The sequence below is a fragment of the Haliotis asinina genome, chromosome 6 (genome assembly GCF_037392515.1).
Source record: "Haliotis asinina isolate JCU_RB_2024 chromosome 6, JCU_Hal_asi_v2, whole genome shotgun sequence".
Classification (NCBI taxonomy): domain Eukaryota; kingdom Metazoa; phylum Mollusca; class Gastropoda; order Lepetellida; family Haliotidae; genus Haliotis; species Haliotis asinina.
The window spans coordinates 24,058,018-24,079,532 of NC_090285.1; the positions used below are offsets into that span (position 1 = coordinate 24,058,018).

General features: G+C 38.0%; 1 protein-coding gene across 7 annotated transcripts in view; it reads left to right on the forward strand.

Annotated features, from left to right (window-relative positions):
- LOC137286451 (mitogen-activated protein kinase kinase kinase 7-like) overlaps positions 1-21,515 on the forward strand; it is a 68,024-nt gene that overhangs the window by 38,139 nt on the left and 8,370 nt on the right. For all 7 annotated transcript variants that reach the window (XM_067818324.1, XM_067818326.1, XM_067818322.1 and 4 more), the window contains 2 exons: positions 12,392-12,447; positions 20,614-20,713. In XM_067818324.1, the coding sequence (XP_067674425.1) occupies positions 12,392-12,447; positions 20,614-20,713 (156 nt within the window). The remainder of the gene's footprint in view (positions 1-12,391; positions 12,448-20,613; positions 20,714-21,515) is intronic.

Below are 21,515 nucleotides of genomic sequence, written 5' to 3' on the forward strand. Positions count from 1 at the left end.
TCTGCGGCCCACTGATAAACCATGAGTGTACAATGTTTGAAGCCCAGTTCTTGTGTCCCCCATCATGTTATTACTGGAGTATTGCTGAAAACAGGGTAAAACTACACTGGCTCATCCTGATGAGGAGTATTGTCCCCTTTCTGTCTCTTCACCTTTTTCATTATCTCTTCAATAGTAATAAAATTACCCTGTAGTTCAGCAACCCTTGCTTGAAGGCTGTTTGAATCAGCATGGCCCACTATTAGTAACACTTACATTGCAGCATGCAACATAACTTGACTGAACGCGACCCCAATTCATTAAAACAGTCATGGTAACTATGATCATTTTGGTCCACTTGCAGTAACTGTTTTAGCTTTGATTAACTTGGTTTTATCACTGTGGCTTTCATTGTATCAATTGGATCAATGTGATTTCTTTCAGTAATGCCCACATGGCAGTGGAGGTCAAGTTAGTCCCTTTCCAGTAACTGTCATAGACGTTTTATCAATGTGACCTCAAAAGTAACTTTGTACTAACTTTGATCAACTTCTCTAACAGTGAAGTCATTATGGCCTCTTGCATTTACTGTGTGAAGGTAGCTTAGACCAGGTTGGTCTCATTGCCATCAGTATCTGTCATAATGGCCTCTTGCGCTTAGACCAGGTTGGCCTCATTGCCGTCAGTATCTGTCATAATGGCCTCTTGCATTTACTGTGTGAAGGTAGCTTGGACCAGGTTGGTCTCATTGCCCCCAGTGTCTGTCATTATGGCCTCTTGCATTTACTATGTGAAGGTAGCTTGGACCAGGTTGGACCAGGTTGGTCTCATTGCCCTCAGTATCTGTCATTATGGCCTCTGGCATTTACTGTGTGAAGGTAGCTTGGACCAGGTTGGTCTCATTGCCCTCAGTGTCTGTCATAATGGCCTCTTGCACTTAGACCATGTTGGTCTCATTGCCATCAGTATCTGTCATAATGGCCTCTTGCATTTACTGTGTGAAGGTAGCTTGGACCAGGTTGGTCTCATTGCCCTCAGTATCTGTCATTATGGCCTCTTGCATTTACTATGTGAAGGTAGCTTGGACCAGGTTGGACCAGGTTGGTCTCATTGCCCACAGTGTCTGTTATTATGGCCTCTGGCATTTACTGTGTGAAGGTAGCTTGGACCAGGTTGGTCTCATTGCCCTCAGTGTCTGTCATTATGGCCTCTTGCATTTACTGTGTGAAGGTAGCTTGGACCAGGTTGGTCTCATTGCCCTCAGTGTCTGTCATTATGGCCTCTTGCATTTACTGTGTGAAGGTAGCTTGGACCAGGTTGGTCTCATTGCCCTCAGTGTCTGTCATTATGGCCTCTTGCATTTACTGTGTGAAGGTAGCTTGGACCAGGTTGGTCTCATTGCCCTCAGTGTCTGTCATTATGGCCTCTTGCATTTACTGTGTGAAGGTAGCTTGGACCAGGTTGGTCTCATTGCCCTCAGTATCTGTCATTATGGCCTCTTGCATTTACTGTGTGAAGGTAGCTTGGACCAGGTTGGTCTCATTGCCCTCAATATCTGTCATTATGGCCTCTTGCATTTACTGTGTGAAGGTAGCTTGGACCAGGTTGGTCTCATTGTCGTCACTAACCATCACAGCAGCTTCGATTAACTCCCTCTTTCGTCACTGTGATGCAACATACTTTTAAACTTCCATTCCATGATTGAAATTGATGAAATGTGAACGTTCACTGAAAGTCTTTAATTTGTTAGGTATTGATTAGCTCTAAAATGTTCAAATGACCCAAGTTACAATCCCCGGAAAAGTTGTTGTATGTCTGTGTTGAAGGCAGCAAGGGACAGTTGGAAACAGCCGGCAGATGTTGCTCAATGACTAATGCTATGAAATCACCAGGAAACCCAAATGAAACCTGACAGGGATCGGCAACAACGAACCTCCTATCTGTTGTACATGTTTTTTACCCAATCCATCAAGTCTATCATTGCAGGAAGAGAGACCGTACTGGCTTACATTTGTCTTCAACACTCAATTTGACCTTGAAACTGGTTGTTGCTGTTAGAATATTTTTTTTCTACCCACGTTTGTCAGGCATTGTCTGGAGCTACAGTGCGAAAAAAATGGAGTGTAGTAACAAAAATTATAGTAGTTCATCGACAAACAATTTGTTACTGGCCTGCAGAAAGACTTTAAGCTATGGGTCTGTTGAGAATTGTTTTTCATGAAATTCAAGAATTGATGGATCATTGGAAAAGCTGTCACTTGGGTTTACTTTCAAGGAAAGGGATGTTTGGCTGTTTTGATGGGGATGCTATGGGATGTAGTGCCATTACCTGCGATTCACACTGTTGGGGTTCCTAATTACCAAGATAGCAACTGAGTATACGGTGCAATATCCTGTGTTATACCAGCGAGCGTCTCCACTCCAAGTAGTGGATTGTTTCTCTTATTGGCTCTGAAATCTGACATTGAAGGAAGGAATGTTATTTGTCACCTTGCTGAAACTGAAGATGAGATGACTTCTTGTCTTAATTCTTTTGCCACATAAATCAAAATTGTTCTTTTCTCACTCAAATTTCCATAAACCTCATTTAAAGTTGAGATTGATTTGAAAGGTTTTATTCAGTTTGGTACAACAGTTAGCTATGCCCTGTTACTCAACATACTCAGGAAAAATAGAGTTGAGTATTTTGTATTCGAGAGTTGAGTTTGGCAGCTGTTGGTTGTCAAGCTGTCCTCACAGTACAAACTAATTTGCATACATCAGCACGTAAGGAGTGGATCACTGAAGTAACAAATCCGTTTGGTATAATGCAGTGATGAGTAAATTCAAAGTTCATCTCTTTCTTTGATTTGTTGGGAAATCTGTGTTGAGTAACACACTGCTTTTATCAAAATAGGACAGCAGTATCATAGTGGTGGGGCACCAGAAAAGGGCTGCACACATTTTACTCATGTGGGAATTGAACCCAGGTCTGCATCGTTATGAGCGAACGATTTAACCTCAAGGTTACCCCATTGCCCCAACAAACAATTTGATGTTTGGTGAGACAATTCAGCACAAAGTTAACATTGGTACACAGGGCTGGAAACAGCTTTTTCGGTACTAGTGGGAACAGGTATTTGCACCAGGCAAGCTTTGAGCTGCAAATCACTGTACAGAGTTGTGTATGCTTGGCATGACAGGATCCTGTAATCATGGTTTTGAATTCCAGTTTGCTTGGCAGTGTTTCAAGTTTGTCGGGACCATCTCCTGTTTCTTGGTTTCATCAACATTACTACTCTAATCCAGACTCAACACACCAGAATGTTAATGTGGGTGAATTTTATGCCATACAGCAGAAATTTCATTTAGTACGGGGAATTATACACTGCTCTCCAAAATAGCATTTTAGTGTGAGGAATTATATACAAAGTGTCACCAGGCTAATTTTGCATTGACACTTTTACAATACATTCGAAAGTATATTTTCATATGGGGAATTTTGCACACAACATCAGATATTGATTCAGTATTCAGAATTGTTATTATTTATGTGATATTTATATAGCACACATACTCATGCAACCAGTACATGCTTAAAGTGGTGGTAGTTTCACATCACTCAGAGCAATCAAAAGTTCTTCAAGTTAAACAAATTCATTGTGAAAAAATTAATTGATAGGAAAATTGGGACATAAATAAACTGAAATTCTATATTTTCCATTTGCCCAAAAAATGTTGTCAGAATACCTGACAGATCCTTGAATTTTGGTGCTGACGCTATTTTTTTAAGCGGTGTGAATAAAATAAGCTTTCACAGATACTGTGTTTTTTGTCCCAGCAATGACAGACATCAGTCATTCTGATCGAGAAGGTTGGCATGATGGTCACAAGCTTCATTGAATAAACAGTTACACATTGATAAATATTTATTACTTTTAGTACTTCATACTTTTGGTCTAAAAAAGTTAAAAAAAAAAAACAAATCCGACCTACCCTAAATTCCAAAGAGGTGTAATCGGAATCACAACATTTTTTTATTTAGCTGTTGTATTCTAGTTGTATTGTGTTTACAAAGGAACAAAATTGCGTGATGTATGGTGCTACACTGAAGTTACATTCTGTTCATTCCTGATGGCAGTGCCTCAAGCTGTGACCTGACATTTATTGGTCTTGGGTAAAGTATAATCTAATGTGGTTAGGAAGGGAACTCCACATAAAAAATTTGTTAATTAGTCATTAATTAAGATCCTTTTATCTGAACTAATTTTGTTATCACATTCCTGAATTTGAGGTTGGTCAAAGTGAAATCCACTTAATTCTTTTTGATGAATATGCTGTTATGATCAAAATACTTAACATGATGATGATATAGATTTTATGTATGCTTTGTGACACAGTGTGTAGTTCATACAGCTGATACATATGAGGGAATCAGTTTTTGTCAGTGACTGTATCACTCATGGATGATCAACCTTCCGGAAGCCATGAGATTCTGGGAGTTACAGAGTTTATTGAACACTTTTGTTTGGCTCCCCTGTGTCTGAAAAGTGCCCTTTTCAAGCAACTGTCACACAGGGTCTCAGATAGTATCCACACAAGCTGGGAAGTAATAAAGATATCACAGCACTTCCATTGGCTGATGCTATCTGTTTGGATTGATGGCATCACTCGGCTCTCTATTGCAGAGATGTACACAACCTTAACGTGTTGCCACTAATGCATCATCTTCATTGTCCAGTATGTATGATCATGGTGTTATGTTGAATTGCGACAATGGAAATCTAATTACTTGGCAGTGTGGGTAATTTGTTAGTTTTCATGATGAAATTCATTACGCCAGTGCACATGGCGAGAACGTAGTTGTGGAATGTTTCACTGTTTTAACTTGAAGGTGTGGAGTTTATTACTTGTAACACATTGTTTTAATAATTAGTATCTCTTTCATTAGCCTGTGGTTAAAGGCGTCTATTTTCAACATACTAATGTTCTTTTTGAGGAATAGAGTGGCGTTCTTTGGTTTGACAATATAGATTAGAATCACACATGGTGTTAATTTCAGACTGAACATTTTCGGCTGCTGGTCTACAAAGTGATCTTAGTGCTGTATTCAAGTATGAGAGTTAAGGTCACCTGAGCAATGTATAGTTCACAATGTACAGACATAGTGATGGGTTGTCAGTCATGTTTCTGACCAGTACATTTGTGAAATGTTCAAGCAGTGCATTTATTGTATTAGATTTGGGAGGGAACCCCATGCCCCATTAGCACTCACCTCCTCACATCACTGACTGATTGACTGACTGACTCAGTCCCTCCATCCCTTACTCTTTCACTCACTCACTCACCTACATATGACCTATGAAAGTGAATCTGCCTTTGTCACTATGAACTTGAATGCAGGTTAGATTGTCTGTATGCTACAACTGATCACCTCCCATGGTATTCCGACACAAGGCAAATGGTGAATAATGACTTGGGGGACGTCTTAGATTTCTCGTCTTATAATGTACCAGCTCAATACATGGAACAATTTGTCTGTATTATGGTAGCGGGTGGTGTTGTTACAGACATCCAACTCTTAGGGGACGGGTCATGTTTCATCAACCTCTGAGTATGTCTTGCCATACATCAAATCACTCTACTTGGAACGCACTTGGCATGACTTGAATATTTCCAAATGTAAGGCTGCTGTTGAATTTCCCTGTTTCTGGCTGTAGAGCTCAATGACTTCAGTGAAGTAAGGCCCAGTGACTGATGAACATCCCAGTCGTTCTGACATCACACTGGACTGTTGGATGTGTAGTAGTGTAGTTTCACATCACCGTGGAAACAGTCAGTTCCCAAGTAATCATTGTAAAGATGTCATGGGCATGCTTACTGCTTTTCATGAATGACATGGTGTTTGAAAACTAGAACAACTAAATCTGAGTTTGTGAAAACATTAAAAGTGTTGTGAAAGTGTGTTTAAAGCATTCATATTGCGCACAACTGCTGTTTTTCTTTTGAAAGTTTGCACTGACTTTGGAGGCATCAATAAAATATCCAAAAATAACAGATTTGTTAGTGAGTGAGTCTAGATTTATGCTGCATTTTGCAATATTTCAGCAACGCCATGGCACGGGTCACCAGGGTTCACACATTGCACTCATGTGGGGAATTAAACCCAGCCCTACTGCACGCTGAGCACTATCCCGCTGACCTGATAAGTGATTTAGAAAGGGAAAGAAATATACAGTATGTCAAAATAAACAAGTCGGTAGAGAATGCTGAATTTTAGATTTGTGCAGCTGCAGTGAGGACAATATTTAGCCATAACATTTATATTTTCACACATAAATATCTCATTATGCAAGTGCTATGTGAGCTTGTAGACAGGTAGCATCCAATGTACACTTACAGCAAAGCCCTACAGTAAGCAGAGGATGTAAAAAGTCCAAAAGTAGTGAAACTTTGATTCATCATTTAGGATGGTGAAACGCTACCTCACTGACAGAACACTTCCTTGAATACAATATACATTATTCAGGTGTTATGAATCGTCAGTCAACATATTGTCCATGTGAACGCTTCTGTATTGATTAAGAGCACATATCTGCTCATGTAACTTTCAGTGTCAAGAGGATATTCTTTCTTGCTGATATATGGGGCAGTGGGATAGCCAAAGACACTGGTACAATTCGCCTCATTGGTAGAATTGTGGACAAATGTTGTTGAAACAGCAATTAAGGATCGGAGTGTATCCCATTGTTGTTCATACTATGAAACACTTGTGTCTTACCCCAAATCTATTGTCCATATACAGTTGCACACCAAACTCTCAGATTAACAAGGATGTCGGGCTAAACAAATGAGACTAAATTACGTTTATTCAGTTTGTTACCATCAATTTGTAGCATCGGATGAAGCAGATTGTCAGATAAATAGTTGGATTAACAAGACTTGACTGTATACAGGCAACTGGGGTATGACTTGAGTTATTGCTACATTCGGGTTTGTAGCACTTAGATGCCTTTATAAAATGAACTTCCAGTTCAGTGCTGTACGGATTTTAGACGTCACTTTTCAGTGGTTAGTTGAAATCCCTAGAGAAACAAAACTCTTTGCCACAGCTGATGTCTATCATCTCTACCTCGTCAGAGTTGAAAACAGATATTATTTTTGTCTTTAACTAACCATAACATTGTCAATTAAAAGAGAGTACACCATCCACAGATCCCGTTTTGAGCTTCAGTTTTTATGTGGCATTGATGATGATTAGGTGTTTGAAAGTGGAAGCCATGACAGCATGATTAGTGAAGGACATAATGGAGGATGTTGCGTGTGCTAGGGATAGTGCTAGGTGGACTGAAGTCTTCCGGTTGTAATATTGTCTGCCTGGGCTGCTCGCTGCTTATGCTGTCAGCCATTGGTTTATCTGATCCAGACTTGATAATTTACGACAACAGATACATTGTTGATTGTGGCCATAAATTTAGACCAGTCACATGATCAATGATAGATACATCAGTAAGTATTTCACAATAATACATCCAATCGAAAGTATGAAGTAATAACATATTTGTTTCAGTTATCTCTCAGTCCTGATAATTCTGGTGTCCTTTGATGTGATTTTGCTGTAATATTGCTAGACGCTGAACTGCATAGTGATAGATCATATTTTTATTTAAATTACTTTTGAGAATCCTGATTAAACAAATCAAACACCAGCAATAAAATTATTTCCCATTTTCATTTACTATTACATTTTTAAGAAAGAATATTCCATGAATTGTCCATGATGTATATTATTATACCATATTCAACCATTTTTCCAATTAAAAAGTTTAGTGATTGCTGATACATACAGCACAATAGTCTTGAAATGTTCATATGTAATGTTTTAAACAAAAATACAGATCAATGGATGTTTTCTTTTAGTTTTCTAAATCAATATTCAAAGATCTGTTCACCCCAACACATATGGACATCTGTAGACCAAGCAACATGATTAATGGAGATCTCAGCATGTAATACATGGTATTGTGGAGAGTGCGGTGGTGATGTTTGTCATTTCCCACCCATGCCCATCTTTCCATGTGACTTGCCGTCATCATGCCAGTTGGCATTGCAGCCAGCAGGGGAAGCCAAACAGAAATGCTGGACAGATTAAGTCAAAAGCCTTATACATCATGGAACATTGCCTTTCCCATCAGAACACAATTAGCTATGGTGAGTCCTGGTCCGGGTCATCATTGCCATGCTGTTTAAGATGGAAGCTTCTGCTTCTTAGATCTTGGCTGAAAATTTGGAAATGAGTTTGTCTTCCTGGAAGTAATATGCTTGAGGTGAACAGCTGAAAAAAGGCTGAAGTAGCAGTTACTGGTTGTAGCTTTCACTCACTCACCCTGTCAGTAATGCTACATTGCAAGACACCCAGGTGGCGTGAGAAGGGTTTCGTGTAGTCCAACAGTCACTGGTTTCTTACAACACAGCCACAACACTGAGAATGACTAATAATTTATTAAGGTTTCAACTGTCAACTTGAAATTGCTTCTTGGAGCCAGGAGTTTTCCAACAGTAGTGGTTTTGTCTTCAGTCATGAATTGTAGACATTTTTGGAATGACTTACTTGAACAGTCAGTATCCAATTTATCTTTCTACTATTTTTCTAATTTCACTACTGGTATATCATGCCATTCAGTAAATGGACAAATAGGAAAAGGAGATGTATTACTACAGTAGCCTTTGGATGTGTATACCAAGCCTGGGAAGCAAGCTCTCTGTTCTCTCTGTAGACTATGGTTACTGGTTTACCTTGTTGAACTAAATTTGAAACTGATTCTTTGGCTATAATGTCAAAGTTGCATATGGAGAATTGAGAGAGTGTACTATAGCATCTCCAGTGATGTGACAGTCAGATCCAATGTTTTATTCAGACGTAGTTATTGTGTTTTGTAGTGCTGGCGAATAAGATTGATGATCGGAAATATTGGTCAAAAGCATTAGTGATTATCAACATGAAAAGTATGTCATTAATAGTATGGCATGTTGACTATTGTGATGAAATAAAGTTTTAATTTACTCAGAAACTACCTAAAGTTGGCTTTTATACATTCATGGACTGCTTGTAAGTTATGCTCAAGATGGTGTTTTGTTAGAAATTGACACAAAAATATGTCACCCTCTCTAGTGATGTGGGACAGTGGAGTAGCCTTGTGGGTAACGGGTTTGTTGATCATCCCGATTCTCCCCGTGGGTACAATGTGTAATGCACATTTCTGATTTCTCCTGCTATGATATTGCTAGAATATTGTCAAAACAGTCATAAAACTAAATTCATTCATGAATGAGGTTAAATATGATTTTTTTCAGACTGTTTGGGGTTCATTTTCACTTAATGCTACTTCTCTGATATTTATTGATCGTTAAAGGATATTCAGTTAACAATTATTGATCTTTGATCTGTGTTGATAGCCATGTGACCTGACCAGTCAGAATCAAGTGCTCTTCCAAGCAGTGGTACAGTGTTGCTTTTGACTGAGAAAATTAATAACATTCTGATTTTACAAAGCTTTAATTCTTGTTCACATATGAGTTAGCTTTATTTTACTGGGAACACAATCAATTAAATTGCATTCATTTAAATGAGCATGGGGCTTTATTGCATGCAGGACATGACAATGAAGACTATACTATAAATAGTCTGTCATTGTCTGTGTAAGTTTAAACATTGGTATTAGAGTTTGAAAGTTTATGAGGTGGGTATCATGAATGTCTTTGTTGAGTAAACTGAAATGAATTGGTGATGTTACAGAAATAGAAATCACATACTCTGGCACAAATAATATTAATTTACTGACTATATATCCTTGGAGCTGAAGCAATTTATGTTATTGGATTTATTCCTGACAACATGAATGTTCTTCATCTTTGAAAATTGACGTGGATATTTGAAAAAGCCACGTTTGTGTTGTCCTAGCCCAAGGTGCTGATTCTGATGCCTGGAGAAGATTACATAAAGGAGACATTTTTCATCTGTAAAACTGTCATGTAGCGTTTGAAACATGTCATTTTTCATCGTAGAGGGGTAAATATTCAGGAAAGTTTTTTCTCCTGCAGTATAAATATCCTAGTCTGACTGTTTTCTGGATCAGGTTCTTTGTCTTTTAAACAGAAAAGTAAAAGGTGAAGGTCGTTGGATTAAGATGCCTTGCCTGTTGCCTCAATGACTGTTAAACAACCATTCAGAGGTAGGCAATCGGTTGGAATGTGGAGGCAAAATATGGGGCAAAATATATTCTGTGTACAGGACTTGTGTAGATGACAGTGCCAATGATAGTGAAATTTGGCAGAGTTATGACAGGAATGCTGTTTGTCTTCTGTCTTCATTCCACTATACCAGGGTTCCATTCCCTCCATAGGTTCAATGTGTGAAGCCCATTTGCCCCCTGCTCTGATATTGCTGGAATATTGTTAGAAACAGTGGAAAAAATTATTCTGATCTCCGAATTCCATGGACACCCATGAAGATATACAGGAGTAAGACAGTTTATTGCATTGTAAGACACCAGTCTAAGTAAACTTAGTCTCAGTGTATTTCGTTACACTCCACCACTGAGTCTAACAAAACCTAGTAGAAGGTCGTGTCAGGTAACCTTTGAGCGACTTATAACCGTCCAATCAAACACGAGATGGTTAAATAGATATAACCAATCAAACAATGGCTACTATTTAGGGATCGGAGGGACTTTCAAAATATTCTGTTTACCAACACAGATCTCTCCACAAACAAAAGTCTGTATATAACACAGTTATTTGACCAGCAGTATATACGCTTTGAGGGTTCTGTTGACATGATTACCATTAGCCAACATTTCCGCAAGATGACATCCTTGAATATTGCCAGAAACACTATTTTCAGTGACTGTTTACTCACTGTTGTCATGGTTGTAACATGCGCCGTGTGCATAACCTGGAAGCGAGCGTACGCTAAATAGCATTCAGAATCGTTCGGATGCGAACCTTTTCGAGATAAAAAGTTCAAAAGGTATGTGTGAATGTCGCGATTTGGTAAGCTGTGTTCTGATTGGTCAATCTCAAAGGTTACCTGACGCGACCTTCTACTAGGTTTTGTTAGACTCAGTGGTGGAGTGTAACAAAAAGCACTGAGGATAAGTTTACTTAGACTGTGTAAAACACTGATATCTGTTTTCAGATACTTAAAACTGAAATTATTTAACAATTAAAACTGAAATATTTGTGTTAGAAATCAGTGTTTCGAGCACCTCACTGAATTTGAACTTACACAATGCCTTTGAAAAATTCATGTTTTTTTAGCTTTGACTGGTGATTTTATCTATTTCACTGTTTTTCCCTCCAGCCTTTTACATCAATAACAGCCAGATTTACACAGGAAGCTCAGTGTTTGGCTGCAGTTAGTGTCTGCTTCATATGTGTTTCTGTGTCTGTGTGTGAGCATAATGCTTGAGGACGCATGAAGATGCAGGTTAGAATTGATCTTCAGTGAACCATGCTTGTTGTAATCAGTAACTAATGGGATCAGCTGATCAGACTAGCTGACTTGATTGACACATGTCATCACCAGATTGTCTGGTGTTGGAAGGGGAGGTGACATCTACATGGGTCAAAATATGTTTTGTGTGATTTTTGTCACAGTACTTGTGCACAGGACAGTCTTAAAGATATTGGAACAGCAACAGTATTTTTATTCTGTCCTGCAACTATATGGATGCAGTTTCAGTGGTTGTATAGGAGGATTGCTCACTTCTGTCAATGTGATTCATAACAACCTTTTTGGTTTCTTATTTTTAGAATTGGTCTTCTGTATGCCATGCTTTTGATAAGATGTAGCTTATGGGATTAGGTGGCTGTCATTGTATCCCAGTTGCACAGATTGATGATCATGCTATTGATCATTGGATTGTTTAGTCTACGCTCTGATTTGCAGTTAAGGAATGTATGTATTGCTTGATTGCTAGAATACACATCTTAGGGAACCTTTCTTACAACATACAGCTGTATACTAAGTGTGACATTTAGGAACCAGATATTACTGGGCCCGTACTCTTTTTGGATTCCTCTGTGATATAATTAGATTTACATGGAATTCATTTTTCAATCATTTCACTTGTTTGGCCTCTTCTGATATCATCCTGTCTTAAATTAATCCTTGCCAAGCTAAATGAATTGAATGAAAGTCAGGCTGCCTATGACCAAGTTAGCTTGTCAGACACTGTGGTTTCAAACTGTTGCCTACTTGTACAGGTGAGCTACATGACCTTGGCACTCCTTGTTCATTTTGTACAACTTTGTAACTCGGCAACTTTCCCATAACCTCCCTGCTTCGCCCACTCACACTTTAACTATTGTCTTGTTGCTGATTGGTCTTGAAAAACGTTTCATCAACTGAACATTTGTTAATGTTTTTCAGCTGGCTGAACAGTATGTCCATGTGCAGGCTGAGATCGCCCTCCTGATCCAGAGAAAGTGAGTACTTTGTTTTTATGTGTGCATTTTCAACTTTTCACACAACAAAAACATTCTGTCATTGTGAATACCCATCCGTCTGCCACTTTCTTCATGAGTATGATAAGACATGGAGGGATTTAGTGAACAAATTATTTATCTTTTCAGTAAGAAAAAAACCATGGATTTCCCATGAGTACAGACACATCTGCTAAGTGTTATCAAGTAATTTGGGTATGCATCGATACCTGTTCTTCAAACAGGACAGTGGTGTGTGTAATGTGGTAAATGTTTTCCGGATGGTGTATTTTCGTGGTAGCACATTAACTGAATGCTGAACAGCATTCTCAGTCCACTTGTGGCTCATAGAAACAGCCATGTTTTTAAATTCTGTGTGAAGATGAAGGGCCTGGTGATTGCACCTTTAACTGTATTGACTTGATAAAGGCCTTTTTTGATGATGACAGATTTTAGAGTTGGTAAAGTTTTTTTATAATTGTTTTACAATCTTTGAAAGTGTGCATATGAATGACAGCAGTCCGATTGTTCCTTTTAACACTTTCACATTTTGATCCTATAACAACATCAAAACTGAACGTATAACCAGCAAGTGTGAAAAGGATGATTTAATAGAATTTCGCGAAATGTTTGTTTTACTTTTGTGACATGAATAGACTCTGACCTCATACATCATGGATGGCTGGCATACACATTTTTTTCTTCGTAAAACTTGAAGTCTGTCTATCTGACATTTTTTCCATATCACTTTAGGCGATGTCAAAATTCTGTAAGAATTTGCTTCCAGCTTCGTGGACTGATTAGTAATTGTAATTTAATGACAATTATTTGGCGTATAATTGGCCAACTTATGGTCAAACTTGTTCCTTTATTGATCCCTTGTTTAGTCTTTGTTTGATCATTCAAGGGGTTCTTTTAGATTTTGTCTGGTGTTGGATAATTGGTGTGAAAAATTGCAGACAGTTTGGGGATTCTGGAATCCTCTAGTCTGTGGTCACAGTATTTCAACAAAAACGTGAAACAATGAGATGTATCAGACATGAACAGGTCTTATCTGTACTAAAGCCTAAAGAAAAATGCTTGTCATATTCCATATTAACTATTACTATTTTAATAACAGAATAACGGGCTAAAAAGTCCTTTGAAGTTTTCCAAAACCAGCCTTTGATGTTGAATTTTTAAAACTGATTTTTTGGTTATGGAAAAATATGAGTTTGATAAGAGCTGTTATTAAAGGTAGAGTTGTGTCTATCGTTACATTGTTTCAGTAAAGGTTGGATAGTGTAAACATATTTTAACTGTAATTTAAAAGCAGACTTTCCTACTAAGTGAATAATCACAGGGTCTGATAAAGTAAGCCTTTCCATGAGGATATATCTTGGTGTGGTCTCCTGATTTCAACTGGAACTTAATTGAGGCATAATCAGCCACCTCCAGCAGGGAGTCATGTGGCAGCGAGGCTTTGAAGTCATCTTGTATGTTGGACAGTGTCGGTGTAACTCCACTGGTGATACGTGCTAGCTGCCAGTGCCTAATTAGATCTATGTTGTGGGGAGGTCAGGTTGAGATAGACACAACACTTTTAAAGGGTCTAAGTGTCTGCATATAGCTTATGTTGCTGCAGATTGGTAACAGTGCTCAAGGTGAACTGTTATCAGAGATGACATGCAACAGTCTTGATAAGTTCTAGTGGAGTTTGTTGTACGCACATCATACAGTACCTGTTTACCTGTTTTGACTGTGAGGAGAACAGCACGATGGCGCTCACAATTGTATGAAGTCAAATAAGGCCTTCAGTGTGACTTCATGGTAGTTTTGTGAGTCAGATAAGGACAGGGATGTGTCAAATGAGGACATATGTTGCAGCTGAAATTATTTCATTGGTTCAGGTTTCTGTTGGTTAGAATACATGAACTTTGATTTTTGAGGCATATTTTATGTCTTCCACTGCTGCTTAACAGTAAATTTGTTCTTCTGTTTTATGCTTGAGACAGCAGTGAAACATGCGTTTGGATGTAAAAGACAGGATGTTCAGTATTGACCAGGAGTCTTCAAATTTAAATCTTAGTTTTCATCTGTACATATTTTTCTGTGTAATTCATCAGATTTCAGCTGATTCCATAGCATATTCTGTATGTCTCATCTAACTTTGCAGGTGTAGTTAGTATGAAACTTGATAATTGTAAACATGAATCTTGGTGGTTCCTTCCAAATGTGTGATTTTCCAGCTCTATGAACAATTTGAAGAGAATTACAAGGTTGTGTTGTATCTGGGATTGAAAATAGCAAAGACATTGTTGTCTCAGAATGTTAAATCTTTTGTCAGTATGTCTCAAGCATGGTTTCAGTTTCATGTTCTGTGAAATGTTCCTGAAGACATTGTACTATTGTTTTTAGAAACAATGATAAGAAGTCAAACAGATTTTGGATTCTTTGGGGAATTACCTAAAAAAATGTCTACAGATTATCTTTCCAAGTGTTTTTTTGGTTTCCTTGTGAAGCCTCACAACCTGTTTGGAAGGAAAATGTTGTTTAATCTGTGACTTTATAGTGACTTTAGTTTGTTGTTGAAATATTACACTTTATGATAGTACACTTTCTTAGAGCCATTCCAGGATGCATATTTTTCACAAAGCACTATTATTATATCCTTTGGATAAGCCAAGGCACTAGAAGGTTAATAGTCACATGACTTATCTCACCAGGTACCCATTTTCTGCTGGGCTAACATAGGCAATTTTTAACAATCTCACTTGCCTAAGGTGAAATCATATGTATAACATATTGCTTCGTTGTGGGACAGACCTGAAGCTGCCAAACATGTTCACCCATCCAAGGACTCTCCTTTCTCTAATTTGCTTAGCTTCAACTGATTTGTGACCAAAACTCTATAAGATAAGAAAAGATAAGATAAGATAAGATAAGATAAGATAAGATAAGATAATAAGATAAGATAAGATAAGACAATACTTTATTATCCCAAAGGTAAATTTGGTTAAATTGTAAAACACATGATACAAGACAAAACAAGATATATTTCAGTAATCAGTGAGATAGTAATCAAATAAACAGATAAGAGCACTACAACAGGCGAGTAGTGGATATGATGAACTGAAATGGTGAGGTAAAAAAGCAGTGGTGTAAAATGGTATACATAATGGTAAGATGATGAATATAAATATCAGTATAAATACAATGGAATATTGGCTGGTACAAAAGGGTGACAGAACCTTTTTGTTCTAGCTATGCACAGGACCTCACCACCACCACAGTTTGTGCTTGCTGTTGATAATTTCAACCATATCCATGTAACTATAGGTAATGATAGCTTCTTTGGCCCTATGCTACATGCCACTTGCTATACGGAGATGGATCAAGGCTCAAATCAATCCTTCCCATTAGATTTGATTCCTGGTTTGTTGGCACCAAATCCATTCTTGTGCACCAGGGCCTAGATTTTCGAAGCTCTCTTAGCGCTAAGATAGTTGTAAGTTAATGTTAATGTATGGCACATACGATTATCTTAGTGCTAAGAGAGCCTTGTAAATCTTGGCCCAGAAGCAGAAGACATCCATGACAGGTGTCACCTGATGGATTGTTTAACACTGCACATAACAGTGTTCTAGCAGTATGACAGAGGTTGGCAAATACGTGAAGCCCTTGTCATTCATCCAGCTGGGATGCAAACACTGTGAGCCGTAGCTCCTGATCCTAAGTCACCTTGTTCGACAGGTTCCTTGGGATCCAGTCTCGTTTTTGGTAAGCACACAGGGTTCGGGTTCAAGTTTATTGATTAATGTCATAATCATCAGTTTTATAACTTTAAGGAGGTACATGGATGAAGATGGCGTAACCTCAAGGGAACAGATACTTACAGTAGAAGAGAGTTGATGTACAAGAGAGTCATGTTAGAAGCATCATCTAATCCTTCAGCCGTAACGTCTGTCAGTCTCAAGTTTTATTTGCGCAGAATTAAAAGAAAACAGGTTAGGGATCTATAAATAAGGAAATGGAATCCTCCTTGAATCAGGTATGTAATGCAAGGTGATGCAGCAGGAAAGAAATCCAGCCATTAACTTTCACGATGTTGCACAACTAGACTTGAATACAAGAGGTTTCCACTGACAAAAAGTTGATGAGTAAGGGTTGGAAAAGCCATCAGAGGTTCTGTAAAGTTAAGCAAAAAACAACAAAGACTTGTATGATGGCATAGGGAGGAATAATGCTGCTCCAAAAACTCATTGCAATTTCAAGTCTTGAATATTCAAGTTCAAAAATATGTTAAGAGATTAAAGCGAACCTGTCTTTTTTTTTTCAGTGTTAACATATTGTGTCATTTTGCATCTGTATCAGAAGCAACTCCTATGGAGGAGTGTTTAATTTTTTTTTTCATGCCATTTTATGGTACAACAGCTGTAAGGGAATGAAAAAGGTTCCCTGACAGGGATTGTCCTCACTCTTCATCTGACAACTAATTAGATGCTGCTTACAGTTATTTCACAGTAGTGTATTCTCAGTCAGCAGTGTGTCTGTGATTTGGATGAAAGTAGATCTGACATATTTGTTCTTGGTTGGAAGTAGAAATAAAGTCAGGTCACTAATGGCACACATTAAAGCTGAAGGCTGTACAATTTGGTGGCATTATCTTTCCAGCAGGCTGTAAATTGTATTTTGTTCTTTGGTGCTTACAGGCAAAAATTGTATACTTGAGGAAATGGTGCCCATTGGGTTGGGGTATCAAACAATGTGTCGTGTTTCATACTGTGTCACTGTACCTTAATAGTAGGCAATCAGTACTCGCAACCACTGGTTTAAATGTTCTTGTTTGATTTCTTATTACAGGCTCCTGTTATCTAGCCTGCATGCTGCTAAGTAATGCTTTATTTGGCATTTATCAGCAAACAAAACAAAAACAGATATTAAATTTTGAGTAATTCTGTTTATATCATATAACAACAAATCAAGTTTTCAAACACTTCTCTGTATGTGATTCACAAATACTAAGGTATGTTTGATACATAAGGTGTAGACTAGACTATAGTGAAACTATCCGAGATAAAAATTATAGCTCTAAACATTGGCTTCTTATGTGTATATCACACAAAGACGCACTTACTTATTTGTCTGTATTGAAATACAATAGGTACATACAACGTAGGAAATGTAAATAATGTAGAATTTATTAATTTGAAATATGATGACACTGGTTGCTCAGATGTGTTTTGTATATTGTCCCAGATTTCCCTTGAGGCGTTTACATAGTCAGATGATGCGCCATTCTTACAACAGATGATGGTAATAGTGTTAAAATGAAATGAAAAAAAAGTGAATTCAGATGATTATGACAGTATGAAATTCAGAACCTCGTCATAAGGTCTCATGTAATGAATTAATAACAGATGTGTGAGACTTAAACACTTATTTTGCATTTATAGTGCATGTAAAGTTGATATACTGAATGTTGGTTGTTTCCTGGCTGTTGATTCTCAATTTGTCATCCTCGGTAAACCCTGTGAGAGTGTGTTGAGTGTGGGCTTATTAATACAACAGGTGCTGGAATTACATAGTTTTATTCAGTCATTTTAATTCATACTTTTTAAAAAGTTTTTCTCTTTACGTGTAAGTCACAAAATCTGCATTTTTACATGAGAGGTATTCAAAATTAAGATAAGACAGAGTATTAGGAATGAAGTGATCAGATGTATGGCAGATCCCATCAAAATCATCATCTATCTGTCGCTTCAATGGCTTAAACATTTTCTACAGAGGAGAGTTTCAGGCTTCTGGACAACCTCCGTCAGCTAGGCTACATTCTGGAATAAGCTGATGTTGTCAGATTTTGTATCTATGTTTCAAAGTGTGGTCTGGAATGGATATCCTCAGTTGTAAACCAGCACCATGAGGTCTGAAAAAACCATGAGGTCTCCTGATAGGATAGTCTCTTCTTCTTGTTTGTCATACTCACTACTTCTACTCATCGACAGGTTAAAGTCTTGTGATAGGTCATTCTGACATGTAATGACGTGTAATGAGATATTTTTTGAATTAGTGTATATGATCTTAAAATTGGTGAATGACGGATGCCATTGGTAGAATGTGGACATGATTACAATTTGTCATGAACGCCTGGTGTCATTGTTCAGTTATCCATCCATGTAATTTCCATCACCCTTTTGACTTCCGTGCTACTCCATTGATTCTGTTTCCACAGACGACTGACAATGTTTCGTTGCATTTATTAAGCTTTTTGTTGAAAGTAATTCTCACCAGTTACTCGCTACAGCTGGGGGATGTAGATGACAGTGGTCAGAATATTTTCAATTGGTGTGTGGAGTTGTGTCCCCTAACCATTACAGGATCCATTTCACGATTACTTGTACTTTATCAGACTCAGCCTTTCCCATACTTGTAGATTTTATCAAAATGGGATGATTCAGCAGCTTGAGGTGCTTTGGACTTACCCACTCCATTGCTCCTCTCACTCTTCCCAGCCCCATTCCCCAGTCCCCCAATTGTCTCATCTTTTACCCCCTTCCATCTTATTTTTCTGGTTTGGTTATAAACCAGCCATGTGAGGCCATCATTCATATCATTCAGTAAACAAATTCATTTGGACTTTGGTGTTTTTGGTAAGAGTCAGGGCATTAATTAAGAATTCGGTCATTGAAAGCATCACATGATCATTCAGTGCACTTATTACACCCATGATTTCAGGAAGGTCGTACTGACTTGAGCTCAAGAGAATGTTAGGAAAGAAGCATGACTGTCATGGGTCCTGAAAATATATCACATACTGAACATGAAAAAGTCTCCGCCATTTGCACATTTTTTTAAAGAAAAGAGATTTTTTTTCTGATATTGCTGACAATTACAGCTGTGCAAACAAATAGACCAAATTAGTGACTCTTTATCAGATACCAGCGATGCTAGTCAACTCACGGAAAGTGTTCATAAATATTAAAGAGAGACTGTTTTTGTGCAGTTACTAAAATTGACTTTGTTTGTCTCTCTGAGCATGGCTGCAGTGAACCTCTTTCAAATGTAGATGACTTCGAACTTGAGGAACTGTGAAACATGGACTTCCAAACTTTTATTGCCATTTTTTAGTTGGTTCTGTTGAGTGTAGAATGAGGTTACTTTTTTATGTTTTGAGATCCTGACAGGTGTTGTGGCGGCATCTGAACCTTGTGAAGTGATGACTTTGTAGACAGTTCACCTCAAGGAAGCCAATAAGAAACCTATATTGCTTTGATTACTTGGGTGTAAGGGTATTGCTGTTGTTGAATAAATGTAACATCAGACAAGTGCTGGGTTTGATTCACCATAGAGGTACACATGTGAAGACCATTCTAGGTGTCCTCTTCTGTGATGTGGTTTCAAAACATCATCACACATCTCATTCAATGTTTACATTATCAGACTGGTTGAATGAATAATATACTGATGGAAACAAATAAGGTAACACATGAAAGTGCAAGTTTTCCCATATTCTTTTCCGGGTTTGTTTGTATGCTTTTTATTACACTGTTGGTGTAAATCTGAAATAAAGAAAGGAACCCTTGAACTTTCATGTGTTCCCTTATTCATTTCCATCAGCATATATCGGCACAATCTGATATTGTGGCATTTCTAAACCTTTATGACTTAATTGAGTACCATTTGAACCACTGCATGAACAAGTTTCTTTCATTAACAAAGCCAATGTTTTTGTGAATCTACACTGCAGGTTTTTTGTTGGTTTTGTTTGGTGGTTTGTACAAAACCGATTAGGTTTTGATTTGATGTTTGATAAAACTCCTGGCTCAAAACTCTCAAGGATTCATAAATCGCATAGTCAAACTATGGACATCAGCCAAATCAATTCCGTTCTCTGAAGTCTGCAAGACTTGAGCAGCAATGGAGCCCTGATGCAGGGATTTGGTGAAACCTTTGTAAAACTACTCTAACAAGGCATGAGGTTAAATTTAATCATTTAAATGTTGTTTGAAGTCAAAGGAGATTAGACGTGTGTTGCAAAATAGCTTGAAGGATGCACATGATCTGTGAAGGGGATAAGAACCGTGGGAGAATTAATATCAGCTTGATTGGGGACTAGGACAAATGTCAACAGGAGAGGGGTTATTAGGCAGTTGAAACTGTTATTGTAGTGTTAGTGTGTTTGTTTTGCAGACATGAGCTCATCAAAGAGTTTGAGCAGGATGAGAAGGAACAGCAGTCAGTGACACGGTCGAAGCTAGTGGAGGAGTTCACACAGTTGTCCTCTGAGAATGTGAGTGTTGGTCATGCAAATGCACCTTCATGAGTTGGTGAACCCTTGTTGGGTTTTGTTAGTGTGACATATATACTATCATCTGAACCTTTGTTGTGTGACACATTATACTATGAGTACACCACTATACCATGATAACAAGATTACACCCTGGTGACGGGCAGTGTGGTAGTCTAGTGGTTAAAGCGTTCATTCGTCATGCCGAAGACCCGGGTTCGATTTCCCCACATGGGTGCAATGTGTGAAGGCCATTTTCTGGTGTCCCCTGTAGTGATATTGCTGGAATATTGCTAAAAACAGCGTAAAACTAAACTCACTCACTCACTCACTCACTCACTCACTCACTCACTCACTCACTCACTCACTCACTCACTCACTCACTCACTCACTCACTCACTCACTCACTCACTCACTGGTGACACCAAGATTACACCAAGATTAGATTGCATCATGGCTACACCATTACATTATGATTGCAACATGGTGCCATGGTTACACCATTGTAATATTATTACAACATGACACCATGATTGCACCATTCAATCATCATTACAATATTGCTCAGTGGTGACACTGTTATTTTATGATTGCGATATTACACACTGATAACTCAATTACAATATGATTACAACATGACACCATGTTTACACCATTACAATAGGATTACAATATATTATGTTATACCTAGATTACATTCTGCTTAAATAGCACACAAATAGCATTACTATTTAGAAATACTGAACAAATTGCCAGTTTTCAGTTGTACATTGTATTTTCCCTGAAGACATTTTGTTGATTTTCA